Source organism: Conger conger, chromosome 8 (assembly GCF_963514075.1).
Source record: "Conger conger chromosome 8, fConCon1.1, whole genome shotgun sequence".
NCBI lineage: Eukaryota > Metazoa > Chordata > Actinopteri > Anguilliformes > Congridae > Conger > Conger conger.
Window position 1 is genome coordinate 38,754,959 of NC_083767.1, and position 21,181 is coordinate 38,776,139.

The 21,181-nt window shown below is 45.3% G+C and overlaps 1 protein-coding gene and 1 long non-coding RNA gene across 6 annotated transcripts; both read left to right on the plus strand.

The window, feature by feature from the left end:
• Positions 1-3,611: 3,611 nt before the first annotated feature.
• tmem19 (transmembrane protein 19) lies at positions 3,612-15,981 on the plus strand. 5 transcript variants are annotated; one of them, XM_061253063.1, is made up of 7 exons: positions 3,612-3,659; positions 10,647-10,795; positions 11,289-11,402; positions 12,046-12,183; positions 12,788-13,042; positions 13,643-13,852; positions 15,225-15,981. In XM_061253063.1, exons 2-7 carry the CDS (start codon positions 10,666-10,668, stop codon positions 15,386-15,388), a joined length of 1,011 nt encoding a protein of 336 aa, XP_061109047.1. In that variant the 5' UTR covers positions 3,612-3,659; positions 10,647-10,665; the 3' UTR covers positions 15,389-15,981. The 5 variants fall into 5 exon arrangements, with proteins under 5 accessions (XP_061109047.1, XP_061109050.1, XP_061109048.1 ...); XM_061253066.1 differs by lacking the exon at positions 3,612-3,659 and adding an exon at positions 8,300-8,317; XM_061253064.1 differs by lacking the exon at positions 3,612-3,659 and adding an exon at positions 8,706-8,928.
• A 1,389-nt stretch (positions 15,982-17,370) lies between these two features.
• Positions 17,371-21,125, plus strand: LOC133135828 (uncharacterized). The gene is made up of 4 exons (XR_009709443.1): positions 17,371-17,469; positions 17,739-17,833; positions 18,089-18,166; positions 19,368-21,125. It is a non-coding gene; the product is annotated as an uncharacterized LOC133135828 (long non-coding RNA).
• Positions 21,126-21,181: the final 56 nt, after the last annotated feature.

The following is a 21,181-nucleotide window of genomic DNA, read 5'->3' on the forward strand; positions in this document are numbered from 1 at the left end:
CCTCCTCTGGATCATCCAGGTGTTCTTTGGCAAACTTCAGAGGGGCCTGTACATGTGCCTTCTTCAGCAGAGGAACCTTCTGCACGCAGCAGGATTTTAATCCTTCACGGTATAGTGTGTTACTGATGGTTCTCTTCGTGACTGTGGTCCCAACTGCCTTCAGGTCATTAACAAGCACCTCCTGTGTAGTACTGCGCTGATCCATGACCTTTCTCATGATCATTGATATCCCACGAGGCAAGATCTTACGTGGAGCCCCAGACCGAGGGAGATTGGCGGTGACTTTGTGTTTCTTCTATTTTCTAATAATTGCTCTGTAAAACCCCACACTAACCCAATGACGGAATTTAGCGAGGGCCGAAGGGGGTTTTGCGTGCTTGTCCTTCTGGCATTGCTGGGTGAACATTAGTAGGGTTATTACTATCCTCCGTCCAAGAACAGAGCACAATTACGTTTAAAAATATACTGGGTCCGTTGCCACGGGTCGGATATGGATTGACCTGCCCCATATCCCGCTTACGGCTGGCCTGAAACAGATCAGTACAATTCTTAATATTCTCCATTCTCAAACGGGGCCATATTGTAAGCTTAGTGGTTACTATAGTTTTACTCGTTTATCTGACGCCATTTAAGATTAGAATTTAGAAATTTGGGTTTGAAACTTACGCGAACCTCGGGAGTGATTACACTCGACTCGTACCTGCGCCACCATTACTCAATATATGCTCAATATATTAGCATTATTGCTGAAATCTCAGTTCGGTGGAGAACGCAGAGGCTGAGGGTCCAGCCAACACAATACATGCAAAACTGCCATGATAGTTGCGAGCCCAGGTCGGCGTAGCATTATCTGGGCTCCTTAGAGCTAATTTGACAGGAACCAGCACCGCAACGCCCATGGGTTCCCTTCGCACCAAATTACAAGAGCCGTGCGTCACCGATCCTTTAATGGGCAGAAATTTGATGGCCTCACAGCTTAGAACTACCACAAATGTACCAAGCTGCCGATCGGTCGGTCTTTAGCCCCCATTTCCCCCTGAGTATTCAGTTGTAATTTAGGCTGAAAAGGTACAAGATGAATTAGAGTCATGGAGATCACGAAAGTTACAAACAAAATAGTTTATTCGCAGACAGGTAGGTTGTTAGCTTTAGAATGCCAAGAGTCAATTACAGATACACAAATTGAGAATGGAGATAGAGTAAATCATCATACCTAGCCTGCGTTGGCTACACACAAACAAAGAGTACAGAATATGCCGTGTATGGGAAGCCGATTACGATCTTCCGTTGCTACACATGCATAGAACGTGCTGTGCGGGAAGCCGGTTACAGTCTTCCCCTGCTACACATACATACATACATACCCAGGACATGTTGTGTGTGGGAAGTCGAATACGATCTTCCTGATACTTACATATATGTACAATATGCTGTGTGGGAAGTTGAATACGATCTCTCAGATTGGTCTGTCTCCCTTGCTTTTATGCCAAATCATACGTTTGAAACCAGGCGGCAGTGCCATAAATCAACCTGGAGGGGTGGTCAAATCTGGAATTTAGACCCCCACCCTTGGGGGTTGTTAAGTAGGGAAAATGAGATGATTACCAGAGAGGACGTGTAGGTTTTCCCTTGAGTTACTGAAACTATGGTTTATTAAACTCCATTTGGTATGAAATGTATCTCATCCGTTTTATTATGTTGCAGTTATCATGAAACTTCCCTCCTGATTATCCATTTTACATGCAATTCCTGGTACCATTACATAAGACTTAATGCAATAATACAAGGATCAAACAGCAGTTTTGAATATTTAATCTAGGAGAGCAGTCACCGGTGTAATGACAGCAGTGCCCAAATGAGGGCACTGTGGCATTGTCCGGAGTCTTCCCCCTTGGAGGTGCCCTGGTAGTCGGTCATGATTCCCATGACTTATTGACCCCTCAACTAAAACAGCTTCCCCTTATCTCCTTTGGCCTGACACTCCCCAAAAGGTAGTCTAAACAACATTGACCAGAAACCCCAGCGCTCAGGCCCCTCACAAATGGCAGTCCTTCCTGACCTTAACCACTACGCTACAGGCCGCCCCATCATATCTATGAATGCTGTAGTTGGGAGTTCATGAAAACTGCATTATGCTGTAAACATGTATTTGTGCCTCTCATGGTAATATACCTTTTGGATAAGCCTGATTTGGGTGAATTAAAGGAAAGGAGACACCCCAGATTGCTTGGTTTCTTCTCCTTATCTCCAAAATCTAGGCCTTAGTTCTTGACCCTAAAAAACGGGTCATCCATCTATAATTTACAGCCAAACTCCCAAACTGGTCAGGGAGCTAAAACAAATGGCTTCTACAGAGTCAGCTTTTGCCCAGTTTCCCCTCGGCTCCTGAACGGTTATGATATCAAAGGTAGACTGTTACAAAAACTAGACCATTACACCAGTCGCACTGAACCAATCAGAATAACACCAAACATTACTATATTCTGACCTGGGATTATCATGAAACATCTTTATGCCATCTCCAGTATTCCTGTACTCAAACCTGTCAGGAATGTGAGAGAAGGGGACTCCAGGAATCCTTCTCTAGCTCTTCCCCACAGGCATGTGTGCCAAAAGGTGGGGGCTAACAATGCATGCTCCGGGAGGGGGAAATGTTACTTCTGACTGGTTTACAGTCAAATGTTACTTCTGACTGGCTTACAGCTCCAACAGTTGTTAACTTCTCACCAAGCTGCTTGCTTATTTTCTTGTAGCCCATCCCAGCCTTGGGCAGGTCTACAATTTTGTCCCTGATTTCCTTAGACAGCTCCTTTGTCTTGCCCAAGGTGGAAACATTGGAATCTGATTGATTGCGTGGACAGGTGTCTTTTATACAGCTACATAACGATGTAACGAGTTGACACAGGTGTTTTGGGTAATGAGTTGAGATTAGGAGTGCTTCTTAATGGAAAACTAACTGGTCTGTGGGAGCCAGAATTATTGCTGATTGGTAGGGGATCAAATACTTATTTCATGCAAAAATACGATAATAAATTTATAAAATTTATATGATGTTGTTATTGTGGATTATTTTGTGATATTCTGTCTCTCAATGTTAAAATGTACCTATGATTAAAATTCTACACAGTTCCATTCTTTGTAAGTGGGCAAACCTACAAAATCAGCAAGGGATCAAATAATTATTGCTCCCACTGTATATATATATATATATATATATATATATATATATATATATATATATATATATATATATATATAAACAATTACAAAACAGGAAAAGATTTCTGAACTACTTAGCAAAAGATTCTTGGATATTGTGGTGGCCCGATCAAGGATCAGTACACCACTGAAGGGGGGCGGGCTGTGCAACGGCGCCAGGAGCTGGGGAAAGTAATTCGCGGGGAATATTTCCCGTGGATGTATTTAAGGGACCGGCACCTTGGAGAGAGCCGCGCCGGAAAAGGAATCAGCACCAAGGTTAGCACCACCGAAACGCGTGCGGAATGCACGCCACTAACCTCTCGCAATTAACCAGGCACAGCTGCACCGAGTTGGAGGGGAGAGCAACACCCTACAAAAGGGCGAACTCGGGAGCAGAGCGGGGCTCAGGGGCGAACGAGAGGAGACCCGCGGAGCCAGAGCAAACGAGTGAACGTCACGTGAGCACATCAATCCGGCTAAAAGCCAACTAACCTGTGCATTTAATTCCTAGACGCCCGAGGCCGGGACACCATGGAGAGATAACGGCCCCACAGCGGACACGAGCGAGTGAACCCCGCCGCCTGAAGTCCACCCTAATTTACCGGTTACCGTTTTTTGAAATCCCAAATTTTTTGAGCACGGACTTATTTTCTAGTTTGCTTTTTTTTTCCTTTTTTTGTGATCCGATTCCCGTGTGTGAGAAGGGAATGTTTTTCGTTTGTCCGGGACACTAAAGAAGTGCCCTGAAGGCACCAGCACTGAAAAAAAAAAAATGAAAAAAATTATAATAAATTAATTTTTTTTCCACCAATTCTACTCTCTCTCTCTCTCGCTCTCTCTCTACCAGCGGGTTACCACATATGGTGGAGAATGCGGGCACGTGGACCCAGCTACCGTGAGTAGGAGACCCAGGATAAGATTCAGCCCCGCCCCCTAACATGGAGGAAGCCATCAACGCGCTATTGCGCTCCCAAGGCGCCCTGCAGAAGGCAGTGGCGGAACTTTGCCAGAAGAGTGGACCGGCGGCGCCCCCCCCGAGCGCCAAAGGATCTGTTACTCAAGCAGACACCAGACGATGAGGTCGAGGCGTACCTGGAAACGTTTTAGTGGACGGCACATTTGGAGAAATGGCCCCACGATGCCTGGGGCTCCATCCTCGCCCCATTCCTCAGGCCCAGAAAGCGTACCGGAGCCTGCCCCCAGCTGAAGCCCATGACTACCCAACCCTGAAGGCCACTATCCTCGCACAGTACGGCTACAGCCTGCCGGCCCGGGCCCAGCGGTTCCACCGGTGGACGTATGACCCCACCCTCCCCGCGCAAGCCCAAGTGATGGACCTGGGGCGTCTGACCCGGAGCTGGCTGGTGGAGGGCGACGGACCGCCCCTCCTTGACAGGGTGGTGTTGGACCGCTGTGTCCGGGGCCTGGCACTGGACGTAAGGAAGTACATGGCCCAACAAGGGCCCCGGACCATCGACGCCCTGGTCAATCTCCTGGAGAACCACCAGGTGGCGCAGGAGATGATCCGAACGACGCGACCCGATAGCCCCCGAAGACCCCCCGCTGCGGTCCGACCAGAGCCCCGGACCAGACCTAAGTGGACGGAGCAGGACAGGGTCGAGGCGGCCCGAAAGAGGGAGACGAGACACTGCTTCGCCTATGGCCGGGAGGGCCATCTGAGCCGGGACTGCCCGGGGAGGGAAGAGTCCATAGCCACTGCCCCCGAGATGGGCGGACCCTGCCACTACCTCACCACGTGCTGGGCTCACAAGGGCACGGCTGCCCCACGGCTGCCCGTCCGGATTGGGGGCCACGACGCAGAGGCCCTGCTGGACTCCGGAAGTGCAATTACCCTGGTGAGGCCTGGCCTAGCAGGAGAGGGGCGAGGTGACACAATCACGGTCACCTGCATCAATGGCGACGTGAGACACTACCCCACCACCCAGGTAACCATCACCACCCCGCGGGGGCAATTCACTGGGTAGGTGGGCGTGGTTGAAAACTTGCCAGTGGAGGTGCTGTTGGGCCGGGACTGTCCACTGTTCCTCACTTACTGGGAGGAGAGACCCACCCCCGGGAGACCGGCTGCCACCCCAAGACCCTGCCGCCGAGGACCCCGGGGGCCCCACCCGGTCTGGGCAGCCCCGTCCACAGAGAGTGACAGCGAGGAGGCCTCGACCCCCGCCGGGAGAAGACCAACATCACAACCCCCTACCGGGACCACTGATACCGCCCCGGAGGGATCGACCCCACAGCAACCCCTGGTGGCCGAACACAGCAGCACAGGGGAATTTTCGGGGTTCCCACGAGTGACCCCAGGGGCGCCAACAGAGTTCGGCTCTGCCCAGCTGCAAGACCCCCTCCTCGCCCAGGCCTGGAAAACTGCAGCCTCTATCGAGGGCGTTCCCCAAGGCGGGGTGAGTAGGCTGACCATACCCTATTTTAAAGTACAAAATGGCTTACTGTATCGTGTGAGTAGGGTTAAGGAGGACGACGTGGAACAGCTACTTGTCCCCCAGACCCACACTTCCAAAGTCCTGTACCTTGCCCACACCCACCTGTTGGGGGCGCACCTGGGGCGCGAGAAGACGATGGAGCGGATTTTAACCCGGTTTTACTGGCCGGGCATAAAACAAACTGTGGAGGACTATTGCCAGCATTGCTCGGTTTGTCAACTACATAGCCCAAAGGTAACATACCGTAACCCGCTAATCCCGCTACCCATCATCGATGTACCTTTCCGCAGGATAGCCCTGAACATCGTGGGGCCCCTACCCAAGTCTAGCAGGGGTCACCGCTATATTCTGGTAATTTTAGATTATGCCACCCGCTACCCTGAGGCCGTACCATTGCGGGCCGCAACAGGGAAAAATGTGGCAAAAGAACTGTTTTTACTGTTCAGCAGGGTTGGGATTGCCGAGGAGGTACTAACTGACCAGGGGTCCTGCTTCATGTCCGGGGTAATGAAAGAAATGTGTTGGCTGCTGTGAGTGAAACAACTGCGGACGTCGGTCTACCACCCCCAGACTGACGGCCTGGTGGATCGCTTCAATAAGACCCTGAAGTCCATGTTGAGGAAGATGGTGGCCACCGATGGTAAGGACTGGGATCATTTACTGCCGTACTTGCTGTTCTCCATCCGTGAGGTTCCGCAGGCGTCTACAGGATACGCTCCCTTTGAGTTACTCTACGGGTGGCGGCCCCGGGGCCTGCTGGACCTGGCCAATGAAGCCTGGGAACAACAGCCGTCCCGACAGCGCTCCCTGGTGGAACATGTGGCGAACATGGACCAAAGAATGGCGAAAATCTGGCCGATGGTGAGGGAGCACATGAGTAAGGCCCAGGCAGAGCAAGCCCGGCTCTACAACAGAAATGCCCAGGTGCGCGAGTTCCGACCCGGAGAGAAGGAGAACGTGTTTTCCCCTCTCCCCGGCCGGACCACGCTCATCCAGCATGACATCATCACCAAGCCGGGGCAGAAGGTGAGGCTGCGACCATACCGGATCCCGGAGGCTAGAAGACAGGCCATCCGGGAGGAGGTGGCGAGGATGCTGGAGCTGGGGGTGATTGAGGAATCACAAAGCGCCTGGTCCAGCCCGGTGGTGCTCGTGCCAAAACCTGATGGAAGTTGGCGTTTTTGCAATGACTTTCGGCGACTGAACGAAATATCCAGGTACGATGCCTACCCCATGCCCCGTATAGATGAGCTGATTGAGCGGCTGGGCCCAGCCCGCTACATCAGCACCCTGGACCTCACCCGCGGATACTGGCAGGTACCCCTGACACCACAGGCGAGGGAGAAGACGGCCTTTTCCACCCCGGACGGCCTCTTCCAGTATCGGGTCCTCCCCTTCGGAGTCCATGGAGCCCCCGCCACCTTCCAACGCCTCATGGACAAAATACTGAGGCCCCACAGGGAGTATGCCACCGCCTATTTAGATGACATTGTGATTCACAGTGCTGACTGGGAGAGCCACCTGAAGAGGCTGGAGGCTGTGCTGGGGGCACTCCGGGAGGCCGGGCTCACAGCTAACCCCACTAAATGCCGCCTGGGCCTGGAGGAGGCCGACTACTTAGGACACACCGTCGGACGGGGGTGCGTTCGACCCCAGAGCCAGAAGGTAGACGGGATCACGCACTGGCCCCGACCCAACACCAAAAGGCAAGTCCGCACCTTCCTGGGGTTAGTGGGGTACTACCGGCAGTTTATCTCCGACTTTGCCACTCGAGCAGCCCCCCTACACGAGGTCACCAAGAAAGACCAACCGCACACTGTGAAGTGGTCGGAAGACACCGAGCGCGCCTTCCTAGACCTGAGAGCGGCCCTGGGTCAGGCACCGGTGTTGACCACTCCTAACTTTACCAAGCCGTTCGTGTTACAGACTGATGCTTCGGAGACCGGCCTGGGAGCAGTCCTGTCCCAAGTCTACGATGACACCAAACACCCCGTCACCTACATTAGCAGGAAGCTCCTGAAGCACAAGAGGAATTACAGCACGGTGGAAAAGGAGTGCCTGGCCATCAGGTGGGTAAGCTAAAATATTACCTGCTAGGAAGGGAATTCCTCTTAATAACTGACCACGCCCCCCTGAAGTGGATGTATCGATGCAAAGACACTAACGCCCGGGTGACCCGGTGGTTCCTGGAATTGCAGGGCTTTAAGTTCACGGTCGAGCACCGAGCCGGGAGACTCCAGGGGAACGCGGATGCCCTGTCCAGGATGAACGAGGGCCTCTATAGTAACGCTCCCACCGAGGGCTGGGAGCTGAGGGGGGGGGGAAATGTGGTGGCCCGATCAAGGATCAGTACACCACTGAAGGGGGGCGGGCTGTGCGACGGCGCCAGGAGCTGGGGAAAGTAATTCGCGGGGAATATTTCCCGTGGACTTATTTAAGGGACCAGCACCTTGGAGAGAGCCGCGCCGGAAAAGGAATCGGCACCAAGGTTAGTGGCATGCGGAATGCACGCCACTAACATCTCGCAATTAACCAGGCACAGCTGCACCGAATTGGAGGGGAGAGCAACACCCTACAAAAGGGCTAACTCGGGAGCAGAGCGGGGCTCAGGGGCGCACGAGAGGAGACCCGCGGAGCCAGTGCAAACGAGTGAACGTCACGTGAGCACATCAATCCGGCTAGAAGCCAACTAACCTGTGCATTTAATTCCTAGACGCCTAGGCGGGGGAAGCGGACTCCCGAGGCCGGGACACCACGGAGAGATAACGGCCCCACAGCGGACACGAGCGAGTGAACCCCGCCGCCTGAAGTCCGCCCTAATTTACCGGTTACCGTTTTTTGAAATCCCTAATTTTTTGAGCACGGACTTATTTTCTAGTTTGCTTTTTTTTTCCTTTTTTTGTGATCCGATTCCCGTGTGTGAGAAGGGAATGTTTTTCGTTTGTCCGGGACACTAAAGAAGTGCCCTGAAGGCACCAGCACTGAAAAAAAAAAGAAGGAAAAAATTATAATAAATTAATTTTTTTTCCACCAATTCTACTCTCTCTCTCTCTCTCTCTCTCTCTCTCTCTCTCTCTCTCTCTCTCTCTCTACCAGCGGGTTACCACAATATACATACAGTTGATGCGCGCTGCAGCCCTCTCTAAAATCCCCCTAGTTAGTGCCTCATGACATGACTCCTCACTTCTGCACCCTATTATGCAATCTTCTTTTTTTTTTACTTCTGGGATCTTAAGATACGTTCAGTTTGATTTAACAGCTGGTATAATAGGTAGGTTGTGTACCCCCCTTTTCTTTGCATGCTAATTTCAAATACCAGTTATTTCGTAGGTATGCGCTGCTGAGTGAGGCACAGTTTAAGATTATAACGAACATTTGTTGTAATCCTTTGTGTTTAGTGTGATGTCGCTGTATTTGCCCTAATAGTGATCATAGGAGGAGGAAAGTGTCCTCATTTGGCCTTAAGTAGACAGTCGTATACTGTATATTCTAAAAACTAAAACTAAAACATTTTATTTTGCATATGATAACTAGATTGTATCGTTTTATACAACCCAAAAACGGAAGTGCGTAGACTGTATTTCAATATGTCAAGTTCACGGGTGTCCGTTCACAAGTCACGATAAACGCAGTGCAGATTTATATATTATGCGGAGCTGTACAGTCATTACTGTCAGCCCATCCGGACGATATAAACACTGAACAGCGCGTCATTGGCTGATGTCATTCTCGTCAACGGATGTAACTGTGATCTGCTTACTTGAATCATCGGGGGCTCAAGCTAGTAGTGGGCATTCCGACTCTTTTCAGTGAGTCCATTTAACGGTGAGTCGGATCCTTTGGCTCAGCTCACCTATAAGAGCCGGCTCTTTCGGCTCCTAAATGGCTCTTCGTCTCCAGTTTCTCAAAAATAAGCTAGTGGTGATTTGACATATGATCGTTGTTTGTGCTCATATATAATTGAAATTGTTGTATGAAATCTAATTTCCAAAATAACATTATTTTGCATTACGTTTGTGATTAATACAAATATTTAAACTAATGTAAAAACAGAAAGATGCCATAGAAAGTAGGGCATTTTCATGTATGAAGTTACATGGTCACCATAATGCTAGGCTAAAATATACTTTGTAGCCTAATAATTTTGTTTTAAGAAGTATTTCAGGCTAAACACATTATTTATCAGTAATATATAAAAATATACCAATATGGTCAATTTGGTGGTTACAATTTGGATCTGGCTAGACTAATCTTCAATAAATAGGCATATTCGTTAGCCTGATTTGATGCTCGGTTCGAAAATGTTATTTGTTCAGCACACCACGCGTCTCTATTCAGAATGAAAATGTGCGCACCGATTGGCTAAATTAGTCATTGAACGCATTTATCCGTTTTTTTTTTTTTGTTATCGTACAGTCAGTCGGCAGAGATGAGAATATTTTCCATAGAACAACACTTCAATGCAGTTTATTCAGTCTATAAGGCCATTCTAGTTTTTAATGGTTATTATCGAAGTCAGACGTCGTCTCAAAAAAAAAAGAAAAAAGACTCGGCTCTTCAGAACTGCGAACCGGCTCCCAAGTCTCAACGTTGACCTAATGAGCCGGCTCAAAGAACCGACTCGTTCGCGAAAGACCCATCGCTAGCTCAAAACAGAACTGTTCTGTGGACTCTAATCCACACAGCAGAACTAATAACGATGAATGTTTTTTTTTTGTGTTGCCGTGTAGCGAGCTAGCTAGCTACTCATCTTTGTTGGTGCTGTCAACTATGCTCGATTAAAATGGCGTGCCTTGAACACGACAACATGAGGGAAAGACCTGGGTAAAGTAATGTTACATTGCCTAATCGCTTTGGTCTGTGCAGGTGTATTTTTTTAATCGAAGTATTTTTTGTAAGATGGCGAACTTTACCTTGCTAGAATTTATTGTATTGTCACAGTAACGTTGAGATACACCAGGCCTAACAGAGGACTGTGGAATGTTACAGGTTCTTCGCTTAGTTTGTGATGCAATATGAAGAACACATCGTTATGAAAGAATATTTCAAAATGATGACTGACATGATCGTGCTGTGTGCGACTTTGGCCATATCTCTTTCATTCTGGATCATTTCTATGACAGCCAGCACTTACTACGGTGAGTTACATTGCCTTGAAAAGACTGCTACTAATGTATTGCTAACGTTAGCTAGGTAACTAGTTACGTTTGTATTAACGTAATGCAATATGACATGTATGTGAAATGACGACTAATGATGAGGGATTATTTTACGTCTACCTCTCTTGGGTGCCATTTGTGATAATTTAGCTGTCATACCGTTTTGATGAGTTTGATGATGGTAACTTACTCCATGGTTAATATACAACCCTGGTATAGGTTTTTGTGTTTTATTGTTAATCAGCGATTCATTGATCAAAAAAACAAAAACATAATCAGCTTAATAACATAATGGCGAGAACAGGCCATTGAGCCCAGCAATGCTCGCCTTTTCCTACCAGAAAGTGTACCTACTGCTTAGTTTGCCTAAAAGCTAAATAGTATCTAGTGCCGTATCAAGCCTGGTGTATTGTTAGATATAATTGATCTAAATTCTGTGCGTTTCTGTTTAATGTGCCGTTTTACATTCCAGGTACTTTACAGCCGGTATCCCCATTGCGTTGGCTGTTTTCAATTCTAGTCCCTTTATGTCTTGCTTCACATGGGATGAAGCGCAAAAGTCTCGACCACAGTGGAGCGTTGGCGGGTAAGCACAGTAATGCACAAAAACACAGCGCTAGTCTGCGCAGCCAGTACGGGTTTGTAGCCAGAAGATTACGGGTTTACTGGTCCAGGTGAGGCTCTGCCAGTACCCTCAAGTAAGTTTGTATAAATGGACAGTTGTTACAGTAGTGTGAGCTGTTTTGTGAACAACTGGGTTTGTAATGAAAGTAGTATTATTTAGCTAATGACTAGTCTGGTGGGGTTGCATGTTGAAGGAACTATGCGCCGGATCATTAAGGCCGGCCTGGACACCCCGTATTGTTTGTTTTCCATATATCAGGTGTCAGGTACAGACAAGGGAGTCACAGTTCCAATGACTTCAATGGGGAGAAATAAAATTAAACCTTTTTTTTTTGTTGATTCACTTCGTCAGGATTTTGACAGTCAGCAAGCTAGCCTCTTAAATAACGATGTTAGCCACCTAGCTATCTGATTTATTCAATGCTTTATATATGTATTCAGAAATAAATACACCTTTTAAAATGTTAACCAACAATTCGGTATGACAGAAAAGCACAGCTAGATGTAATTCAATTGTCCTTCATATTTAAAGTGCTATTTAAAGTCATTGCTAGAATTGCCAGTAGTCTTTATTAATTGCATATGCATATGTATCTTCATTGCAGGAATGTTGGTTGGATTCGTTCTTACAATGGCCAACACCAGCTTCTTCTCGACCCTGATGACATTTTTTCTGACCTCCTCCAAACTCACAAAATGGAGGGGTGAAGTGAAGAAGAAGATCGATGCAGAATATAAAGACGGTATTGTGTTCGTTTTTTTTCTTTGTAGGCTACAGGTCACCTTTAGTTGTCCACCCATTCATTCACATAAGAAATGGCAGAGTGGATCACCAATGCTACATTCTCACTGGTCACGTTTGTAGCCGGATTGGTGTCATTGGGTGGTCTTTTTCATTTTCATTGAAAGTCATTGAATCCTTACCTGGATTCGTCTTGAGTATCATTAGAGTTAAGCGGACCCCAGCTCCCTAAGTATTTCCATGTATTATTGTGGTGACTCGAGGGAACATTTGGGCCAGTAAGATTCCTATGCCTATGGGGATTTAGTCCGTTCTAGATTAGCCTTCTAGTAACAACTGTGTGTAGGTCGTGGGGCATCCTGTAGCCTAGTGGCTAAGGTACATAACTGGGACCCGGAAGGTTGGTGGTTCAAGCCCCGGTGTAGCCACGATAAGATCCGCACAGGTGTTACCTTAATCTCGCGTTGCTCCAGGGGGGTTTGTTCTCTGCTTAGTCTAATCAACTGTAAGTCGCTTTGGATAAATGTGTCAGCTAAGTTATTACCATAGGTACCATTGAAGCTCTCTGCATGTCTGACTGAGTCTGCTTGGCTCCGGCCTTCCAGGGGGTCAGAGAAACTGGATCCAGGTGTTCTGTAACGGTGGTGTTCCAACCGAACTGGCCCTGCTCTACATGATCGAGGCGGGCCCCGGGGAGATCCCGGTGGATTTCGGGAAGCAGTACACCGCCACCTGGATGTGCCTGGCCCTGCTGGGGGCTCTGGCCTGCAGTGCAGGGGACACCTGGGCTTCGGAGGTGGGCCCCGTCCTCAGCCGTACCCCCCCTCGCCTCATCACCACCTGGCAGGTGGTCCCAACCGGTAATAATAAGAATAATAATAATAACAACACCTTTATTTCAAGCATACAGCAAAGTGATTTACTGCAGTAAACAATAACAGAAATAACACCATAAAAAACACAATACCAAGGCTTAATGTACAATTATTAAAACACCAAATAGCAATCCGTAGGCCCTGTTCTTTGTCACCAACTGACGAGAGGTTTCCCCATTGGTCTTAGTGTCCATGGTAGTGCATAAATATCATGTTACCTCAGCCCCTGCCCTTCAATGGACATGGCTGTTCGATGACTGTTAGCGAGGTCAAGGTAAGCAAGCTAGCGTTCTTGTAGAAACTGGGTTACTACCAATATGGGGCCTGCTTTGGTGCACGTTTAATTGGAGACATAATGGCAGGAAATCTAAGCTTTCAAATTCATTAACTTGGCTAAATTTTAGCTAAATGATTTACACTTTGGGCTGTTAAATCAAAAAATCTCCTGAGCACGCATACGTAGCATTGGTGTGTGGAACCACGCTCAGTAAGTATGCTACTACTTCTTAAAAGTTTAAGTGCAGTGTAACCCCGTTTCTGTGTGTGTGTGCGTTTATAATTATTATTATTATTTTTTTTTCACAGGCACAAATGGAGGGGTCACACCAGTGGGTCTTGTAGCCAGTTGGCTGGGTGGGATGACTGTGGGTGTGGCTTACTTCATCACCCAGCTCTTATTGGTTAAGGACCTGGACCTGGCGGCTCCCCAGTGGCCAATTGTGGTGTACGGGGGTGCGGCAGGCCTCCTGGGGTCAATGCTAGACTCTGTTCTTGGAGCCATCATGCAGTATTCAGGTATAGCAGCAACAAACCTCTTCAAGCCACAGCACTGTTTAGCCCTCCCTTTTCTCTGTAAGATGTTGAAACGCCATTGACTGTGGCAGTTAGAACCAATTTTCAACCAATGAGCTTGAATTATTGTAGTTATACCATGTTTTGGTACAGAGTGTCGGGCTGTCAAAAGAAAAAAATAAAATAAAATCTTACCTATTGTACCTTTAAGTGCTCTATATATAACATATATAATGCATGGCTGCCAGCCAAACAGAATAGAGCATTTATCCATTGTATATGTACAGTGTAATCTTGCATATCCGACCCTGCTGAGACCAGAGGTTTGTCAACCCAAGTAACTGATGCAATTGCACATTAAATCTTACCTCAATCAATGTTTTTTAAACAAGTAGTTATAATAAAAGAACTTGTATAAAGAGCTTCACAGCTTTATATAACATGTTTGCTTTCTCAATTAGGCAAATTTTTTAACAGAACTTTTAAAGAGTAGGAGTAGTTTCAGAGCGTGCCTGATAGCTGTACAGGGCTGTTTACCTCCTGAAGCTCAGGTCTCTACTGGTTTTTGTGTTTTCCTTTCAGCAGCCCATTTAGCCCTTGCAAACAAGGTGTGTGTACTCTTTAGCCAAACCATTTACTAAAAATATGCTCTGAAGTACTGAAAAGCCAAAAACCTGCAGACACAGTGCCCCCTCCATGATGGGGATAGGAGTTTGGAGTTTTGGAAACTATAGAAACAATAAACATGTCAAACTATGGATTATTATTATTATTATTATTATTATTATTATTATTATTATTATTATTATAATGCATCAATGCCAATGTTTTCTATTAAAATGTATTTTGTTTTGATACTGGATGCTGATTGACTGAGGCCGCATTCTGCTGTGTTTATAAATCCAGTAGAGTAACGGTTCTTCACACAGCCCATCTATAAACAATATTACTACTAACTACGAATAATGTTCATTATTTAATTATTTATATCGGGGAATATCAATGAATTGTTTCTATATGCTGTAACATTTGTACAGCTCAGGCAGTAAGAGCAGTCATCTGGCAGTCGGAGGGTTGCCGGTTCGATCCCCCGCCCGGGCTGTGTCGAAGTGTCCCTGAGCAAGACACCCAACCCCCAAATGCTCCTGACGAGCTGGTCGGCGCCTTGCATGGCAGCCAATCGCCGTCAGTGTGTGAGTGTGTGTATGAATGGGTGAATGAGAAGCATCAATTGTACAGCGCTTTGGATAAAGGCGCTATACAAATGCCAACCATTCACCATTTATAGTTTAAATTTGCAAGAGGGACCTGCTGTTTTCTTTTGTGTATTCAACCTGTTTTATGTGTATTGAGCATTTGTCCATTTTCTGTCCAGGTTATGATGAAAGCATCGGAAAGGTGGTGAACAGTCAGTCAAAGACGGCAAAGTGGATTTCTGGGAAACCGATCCTGGACAACAACGCTGTCAACCTGTTCACCTCCATTTTAATCGCGTTGGTGCTACCTGGACTGGCTTGGGGCCTCTGGCCTATGCAGTGAACGTGGGCATGAACTGAAGGTCTCGGGCCTGAGACACTGCCTTGCTCGTGTCCGCTGACTAAGACTGGAAGTCTGCAGCGATGGACAATAATTGGTTTCGTCCCACCAGGCATGAGGGAGAAGTCGGCCAATGTTCCTTGGGTTACTACGACAACCAGCAGCGCCTCCCACTGTTCCTCTTAACGACGCATCCGTTGTCCTCTGTGCTAGTTTCTGTCAGTGAGTGTCACACCTTGTACGGATACGTCTGAGTGATACGCCTTCTGCAGCTGGTAATGTGCAAGGGCATTGCTAGGAATTCTGGGCCCCCTGAAAGCATATAGCTCTGGGCCCTGTTTTGTAATACTACTGGAATTTTTGTGGGTCCTCGAACTGTGGCCCCCCCTCTTTTTGGGCCCCTAGAATTGTAACCACTTTTCACCCCACTGGCGACAGCCCTGGTAATGTGTGGCCCATTCTCCACAATCCACTGCTCCTTTCTTTAAAAAATAAATAAGTTACCTTTTTTGACCATCCAACATCCTAATCACCTGTATGTAAAATCTGATATGATCATATCTGTAAAAAGCAAATAAATGTTGTATTATATCCCAGGGTAAGTATTCAGTTAGTTTGATGTACCAGTTAGACAACGGCCTTGGGTGATTCATGCTGAACATCACATATGTGTATGAGCGCCAGTCCCTTCTGCAGAACCCCACATCGATGGTACTGAGGTTAATGGAGTGCCTTGGCACCTTAGTTAAGGTGAGGGAATCTATCCAGATGGTAAATAAGCGTTGAGACATAAGGTAATAGAATCTCTAGCATCTAAGTTGTATAAATGTTAAGAAACGTAGCATGTAGGAGTACCAACAGTATGGCATTTGAAGATATTAGTATACAGTGCTGTGATAAAGTATTTGCACCCTTTCGGATTTCCTCTATTATTGAATGGTTTCCATTGCCATGAATTGGTTTCACATGCAAGACAAAACAGATGAGGAGCTTTGCATTGTTTGCAAATGGTGTACACAAGCAGTCTTACGAACGTCCAAGAGCTTCACAGAGGGACACATGTCCGGGTTACTCTGCATATACTTCTTATTACACCAAAAAAATGTTTTGACTAAAGTGGTGCAAAGGACATGGACTGTAATGCCACGGTGAAGCATTTCTATCTTGATGGAAGTGGTCTCTTCCAGGGTGGCAATGACATCATCCACTGGGCACAAGTGGTCACTGAATGACTTGATGAGCATGAAAAAGACATACAGTACCATGCCCATCTCAGTCACCAGATCTCCTTTAGCACTTACGGGGGATTCTAGAGCTGCGAGGTTTACAGTTCGCAGCCCCTGGTGGCCTAGCATCCTATTAAGACACACGATTGGACGGTGGCAGTTTCTTTTATTTTGTCAATTACCTGAGGCTTGACATTGAAACTTGAAATCTTGGGAAACAGTAACAGCTCCTGTGCAAAGGACACAAATTATGAATGGTAGAATATTAACAGAAAATGAGTTACAGTTTTACTCTGAGCTCCAGGTCCATTTGAAAAGAGGTCCACAAAAAAAGAACTGAATTTAGATCTGCTGAACTACGCGTGTGTGTGCGTGCTATATATATACGCACACACACACACACATTATACACACACATTATATATATAACATTTTTTATTGTTTATGTAACTGAACGACAAGAGACTACTGCAGTTGTTGCTTAGTTCATTAAACTGAGGGTAATTAAACTATTTGAGATCGTATGCAACATAACGTATGCTATATATAACAGCCGTGATTCGTTTTATGTGGCGTCTAAATTAAAATGCGTTATTTAAAAGACTATTTACATTTGAAAGAACAAAGGAATTTGCCCTGCGCGGTTACTGGAATAACATGCTTTCTAAAGGAATCTAGAAAATGCAGTCAACTCAGGCACAGCTGCGCAGTGAAAACAACGAACCCAAAATTCATATTTGAAAAACGTCACCTGGCTGGCACCACCTACTGACACTATTTGTACTGGGACAGTTCTTTCTGCGCAGTACTGTACACAGATCTCAACGGGACAGAGTTCGATTTGGCAACCAAATTAAGGTATGACACCATATTTCAAACCTTACGTTTTGTTTCTGCTATTGTGCCACTCGTTGCTTGGAGTTACTTGCTTGTCAATGTTCCACACAACTGTGCCTAACTAGCTCTATGATGTTAACCTACATTTGTGAGGTTGTTCTGCTGTTTAAATGTAGCCATGGACAGTATCATGATGTTATGATGAGCCCATAACCTGCATGACTGCAGCTATTATTTCAACATTGATTCAACAATGCTTAGAAATTATCGATCTTTTCTGCCATGTACAGAATATGAGTTCTGGAAAAACACTGCGGAACACTACTCAGGTCAACCAACCTCCAACAACTCCAAGCTTAACAAAGACAAAAAATATGAAAGAAAAGTAAGTTGGGTCGAGTGGAAATGAATGGTACAGTATAGGCTTGAAAACAAGTCTTACCTTTGTTTGTCTGGCTAACAGACTCTATTACTGCTATTAAATTTACAAATTCAAGTCATACAGAATATCTTAATGTAACATCAGAATAATGTCCTCAACCAAAAGTTATAACCCCCATTTTTTTTTAATTGAGCAGTCATCATGGTACATCAAGTTTATTATTTATTGTTGACAAAAAGTGTGGTCCTTTATTTGTAGGACAAACATCAGAAGCCCAACAGACAGCCTGGTGTCCCCATGCTCACAAAGGCTCAGGAAGAGAGCTACCAAAGATGTGTGAGTTACAGTCATACTTATGGATGCATTCCCCTAACCCTACAACTAAATGTGTATACATTTACCCACATATAAATGCAGGATGGCAGAACAATGTACCACATATTGCTGGTAGAATATTGTAGTTTGGAAATTAGGCTTGTAACCAAACAGTTAAAGTGTGGAATTGGCTAGAATATTGCCTTTCGGCATAGTCCTCTGCTTGGCATGAAGTGATCTGATATTTATTTTACTATGTAGCAAGATAGTATTTCAATATACTGTCCAAGATAGAGCAACTTTCCTTTGTTTTTTGCAGATTCAAATGATTTACATGTGTCTGTTTTATCAGTTTACATATTACACAATAGGGGAGGAATTGTGCCCACCCAATTATGTTGAGGAATTCAGCTTGAGGAATTCAGCTTGGGGAATTCCCTGAGAGAAACTCCACAGTAACAAAGATACCTTTGACAAGACTTGAGGGTTGATTGCGGAGTTGTAGTCAAGACCACCCCTGTTGAGACCAAGACGAGACCAAGACCGTTTTTTTTTATTTTGCTGAATTTTTACTGGATAGCCTTCAAATTTGAGAAATTCAAAACCAATATCTGAGACAAAGACAAGACCAAGACAAAAGCTCAGGTTGATTGTGCTCTTGTTTGGCATAACGGTTTTCCTTTTCTTTCTTTAAAAAAAAATAAAATAAAAATTGGCTAAAATTCACTGAATGCCATAGTATGATGACTTACTGTAATTGTGATTTGTTTGTTGATGGCTCTCTGGATATAAAATATTTTGGAGTAAAAGGCATGTCATTTATTGAAAAATGTAGTGAAGTGAGAGCAAAGATAGATTACAGAAGTACGAGGAAATACATTTTCCTTAGGCGCATGTGAAAGAATGTATTTATACTTTGACTATCGACTCCCCACCCTTCAAATATTTGCCTGAAAGATCCGTTTCGCTCGTGTACATGTCAAATCACGAAAGCTAGTGCTACTCTAACTTCAGTTTCAGCTTATCTTCAATAGGATGAGCTACCTAGCAGCCATGGATGATAATGGTCTTGTTCTGAAACACCACATTAACACCTCTGCTCCAAGAGGCTTAGTTCATCTTCATCACCCTTATGGGCTCCTCATGGGCTTTCTCCCCGTCCAGGTGTATTCACGTGTACAGTTGGCAGGATACTGATCTGATCCGTTGTGCTTCATTACAGGCAGTCGGACTTTCAGGTGCCAGAAGAGAAGGAAAATGCTCCCTCATTACCACAGTGAATCTGAAGGCGGAAAGCAGAAGGCTTCAGCAGCCTACAGTTTCCTGCACCGTCTTGGCTGGACTTGTGGTGTGGGAGACGGCCGTGTCTGGGTTATAGAGCGCTATTGTATAATATAATTCATATTCTTGTGTGGTCGTAACTGATCTCTGGTCCCTCAGAATAAGAAAAGCTACCAGATTTCATTAGATGCTGCATACTTACATACAGTACGTGTATAAAGTTTCTACAAGGATGAAAGATATTCATTCCTGACTGGTTTAGTGTTGGTATCTTGGTGTGCTATCGATGTCACACATAGGCTGGGATTACAGTAGAATCTGTCCCTAACCTTAACTAAAAATCATAATAAAGCAATATTTCTTTCTTCGTGCAGTTTGGCTAGTCCAATGATCACTGAACTATTTTTTAAAACTGAATCCAAGAAAGAGTGTAAGCTTGCATTTACTCTTGAGTTAACGTTAAGGACAAATGTTGATTGATACAGGCCACAGTATTTGAAGATTATTATGAAACATGATTTACTGTACATGATGTGTCAAACTGAATTCCATGTATATATACACACTCAGTGAGCACTTTATTAGATATTTATTAGACTTATCTTGTAGACTTCTACTGTTGTAGCCTATCCACTTAGAGTTATGATGCATTGTGTGTTCAGAGATGCTCTTCTGCATACCACTATTATAATGTGTGGTTATTTGTTACTCTCACCTTCCTGTCAGCTTTGACCAGTTTGGACATTCTCATCTGGCGTCTCTCATTAACAAGGCATTTCTGCCTGCAGAACTGCTGTTCACTGTTTCTTTGGGTTTTATTGCACCATTCTTTTCAAACTTTAGAGACTAGTGTGTGTGAACATCCCAGCAGTTTCTGAGATCAACAATCACAACAATCATTTCACGGTCAAAGCCACTTAGATCAACTTTTTTCTCCATGGATAGGCTACAGCAGCAGAAGACCAATAAATCTAATAAATAAACTGCTCACTGAGTGTATATATTTGCTTCCAAGTGAACTTGCTGCTAATATATTAGCTATGTTTCTCCTTTTGCACATTCTCTCTACATAACTAAAAATGTTTGTAATTGTTTTCCATCTATGTACCCCTTTATAACTTGATAGATGTTATAGCAGGCTACTGTGGGGAATCAAATGCAATTTTTCAGGTAGCAATGTAGCACCACCTAGAGTGTTAGTTGCATTTCCGTCATATATAATGCACTGTCAAATTTCATTTTTGAGCATGGGAAAGGGGTGGAAACGCAGCAAGAGGCATAAGATGAAACAGTAGGTGGCCTATGCCCTCCTGGTGCTTGGCCCCTTAATGACTAATTGTTTTGGGTACTTTTTGTAACAGCAGTAAACCTAAGTAGAACACCTCTGGGTGTTTTTATTATAATCTGCAGATTATACTTCAAAATACCTTGTTTATTCCTGTTTATTTTTGCCTTATTAAAATGTTTCTCACTTTAGTTTCTCACATAGTTCCAAGAACCTTCTTTTGTTTATGTTTTTTTGGTTTTCTTTGTGATACTGTTCATGATATGGACATTACCCTGAAGAATGCTGTTTGTCTTCACAAATCATGACCTGACCTTGAAAACCTTACCTTACCCATAGTTTAAATGCAATACAGAAATGACCTAACGGTGTTAGCATTGCGAAAAGACATATGGAGTGAGTGATTATTTCACATATCACTGGCATTAACTTTGCTTAAATTCTGTGTCATTTGATATATTGATGCATAA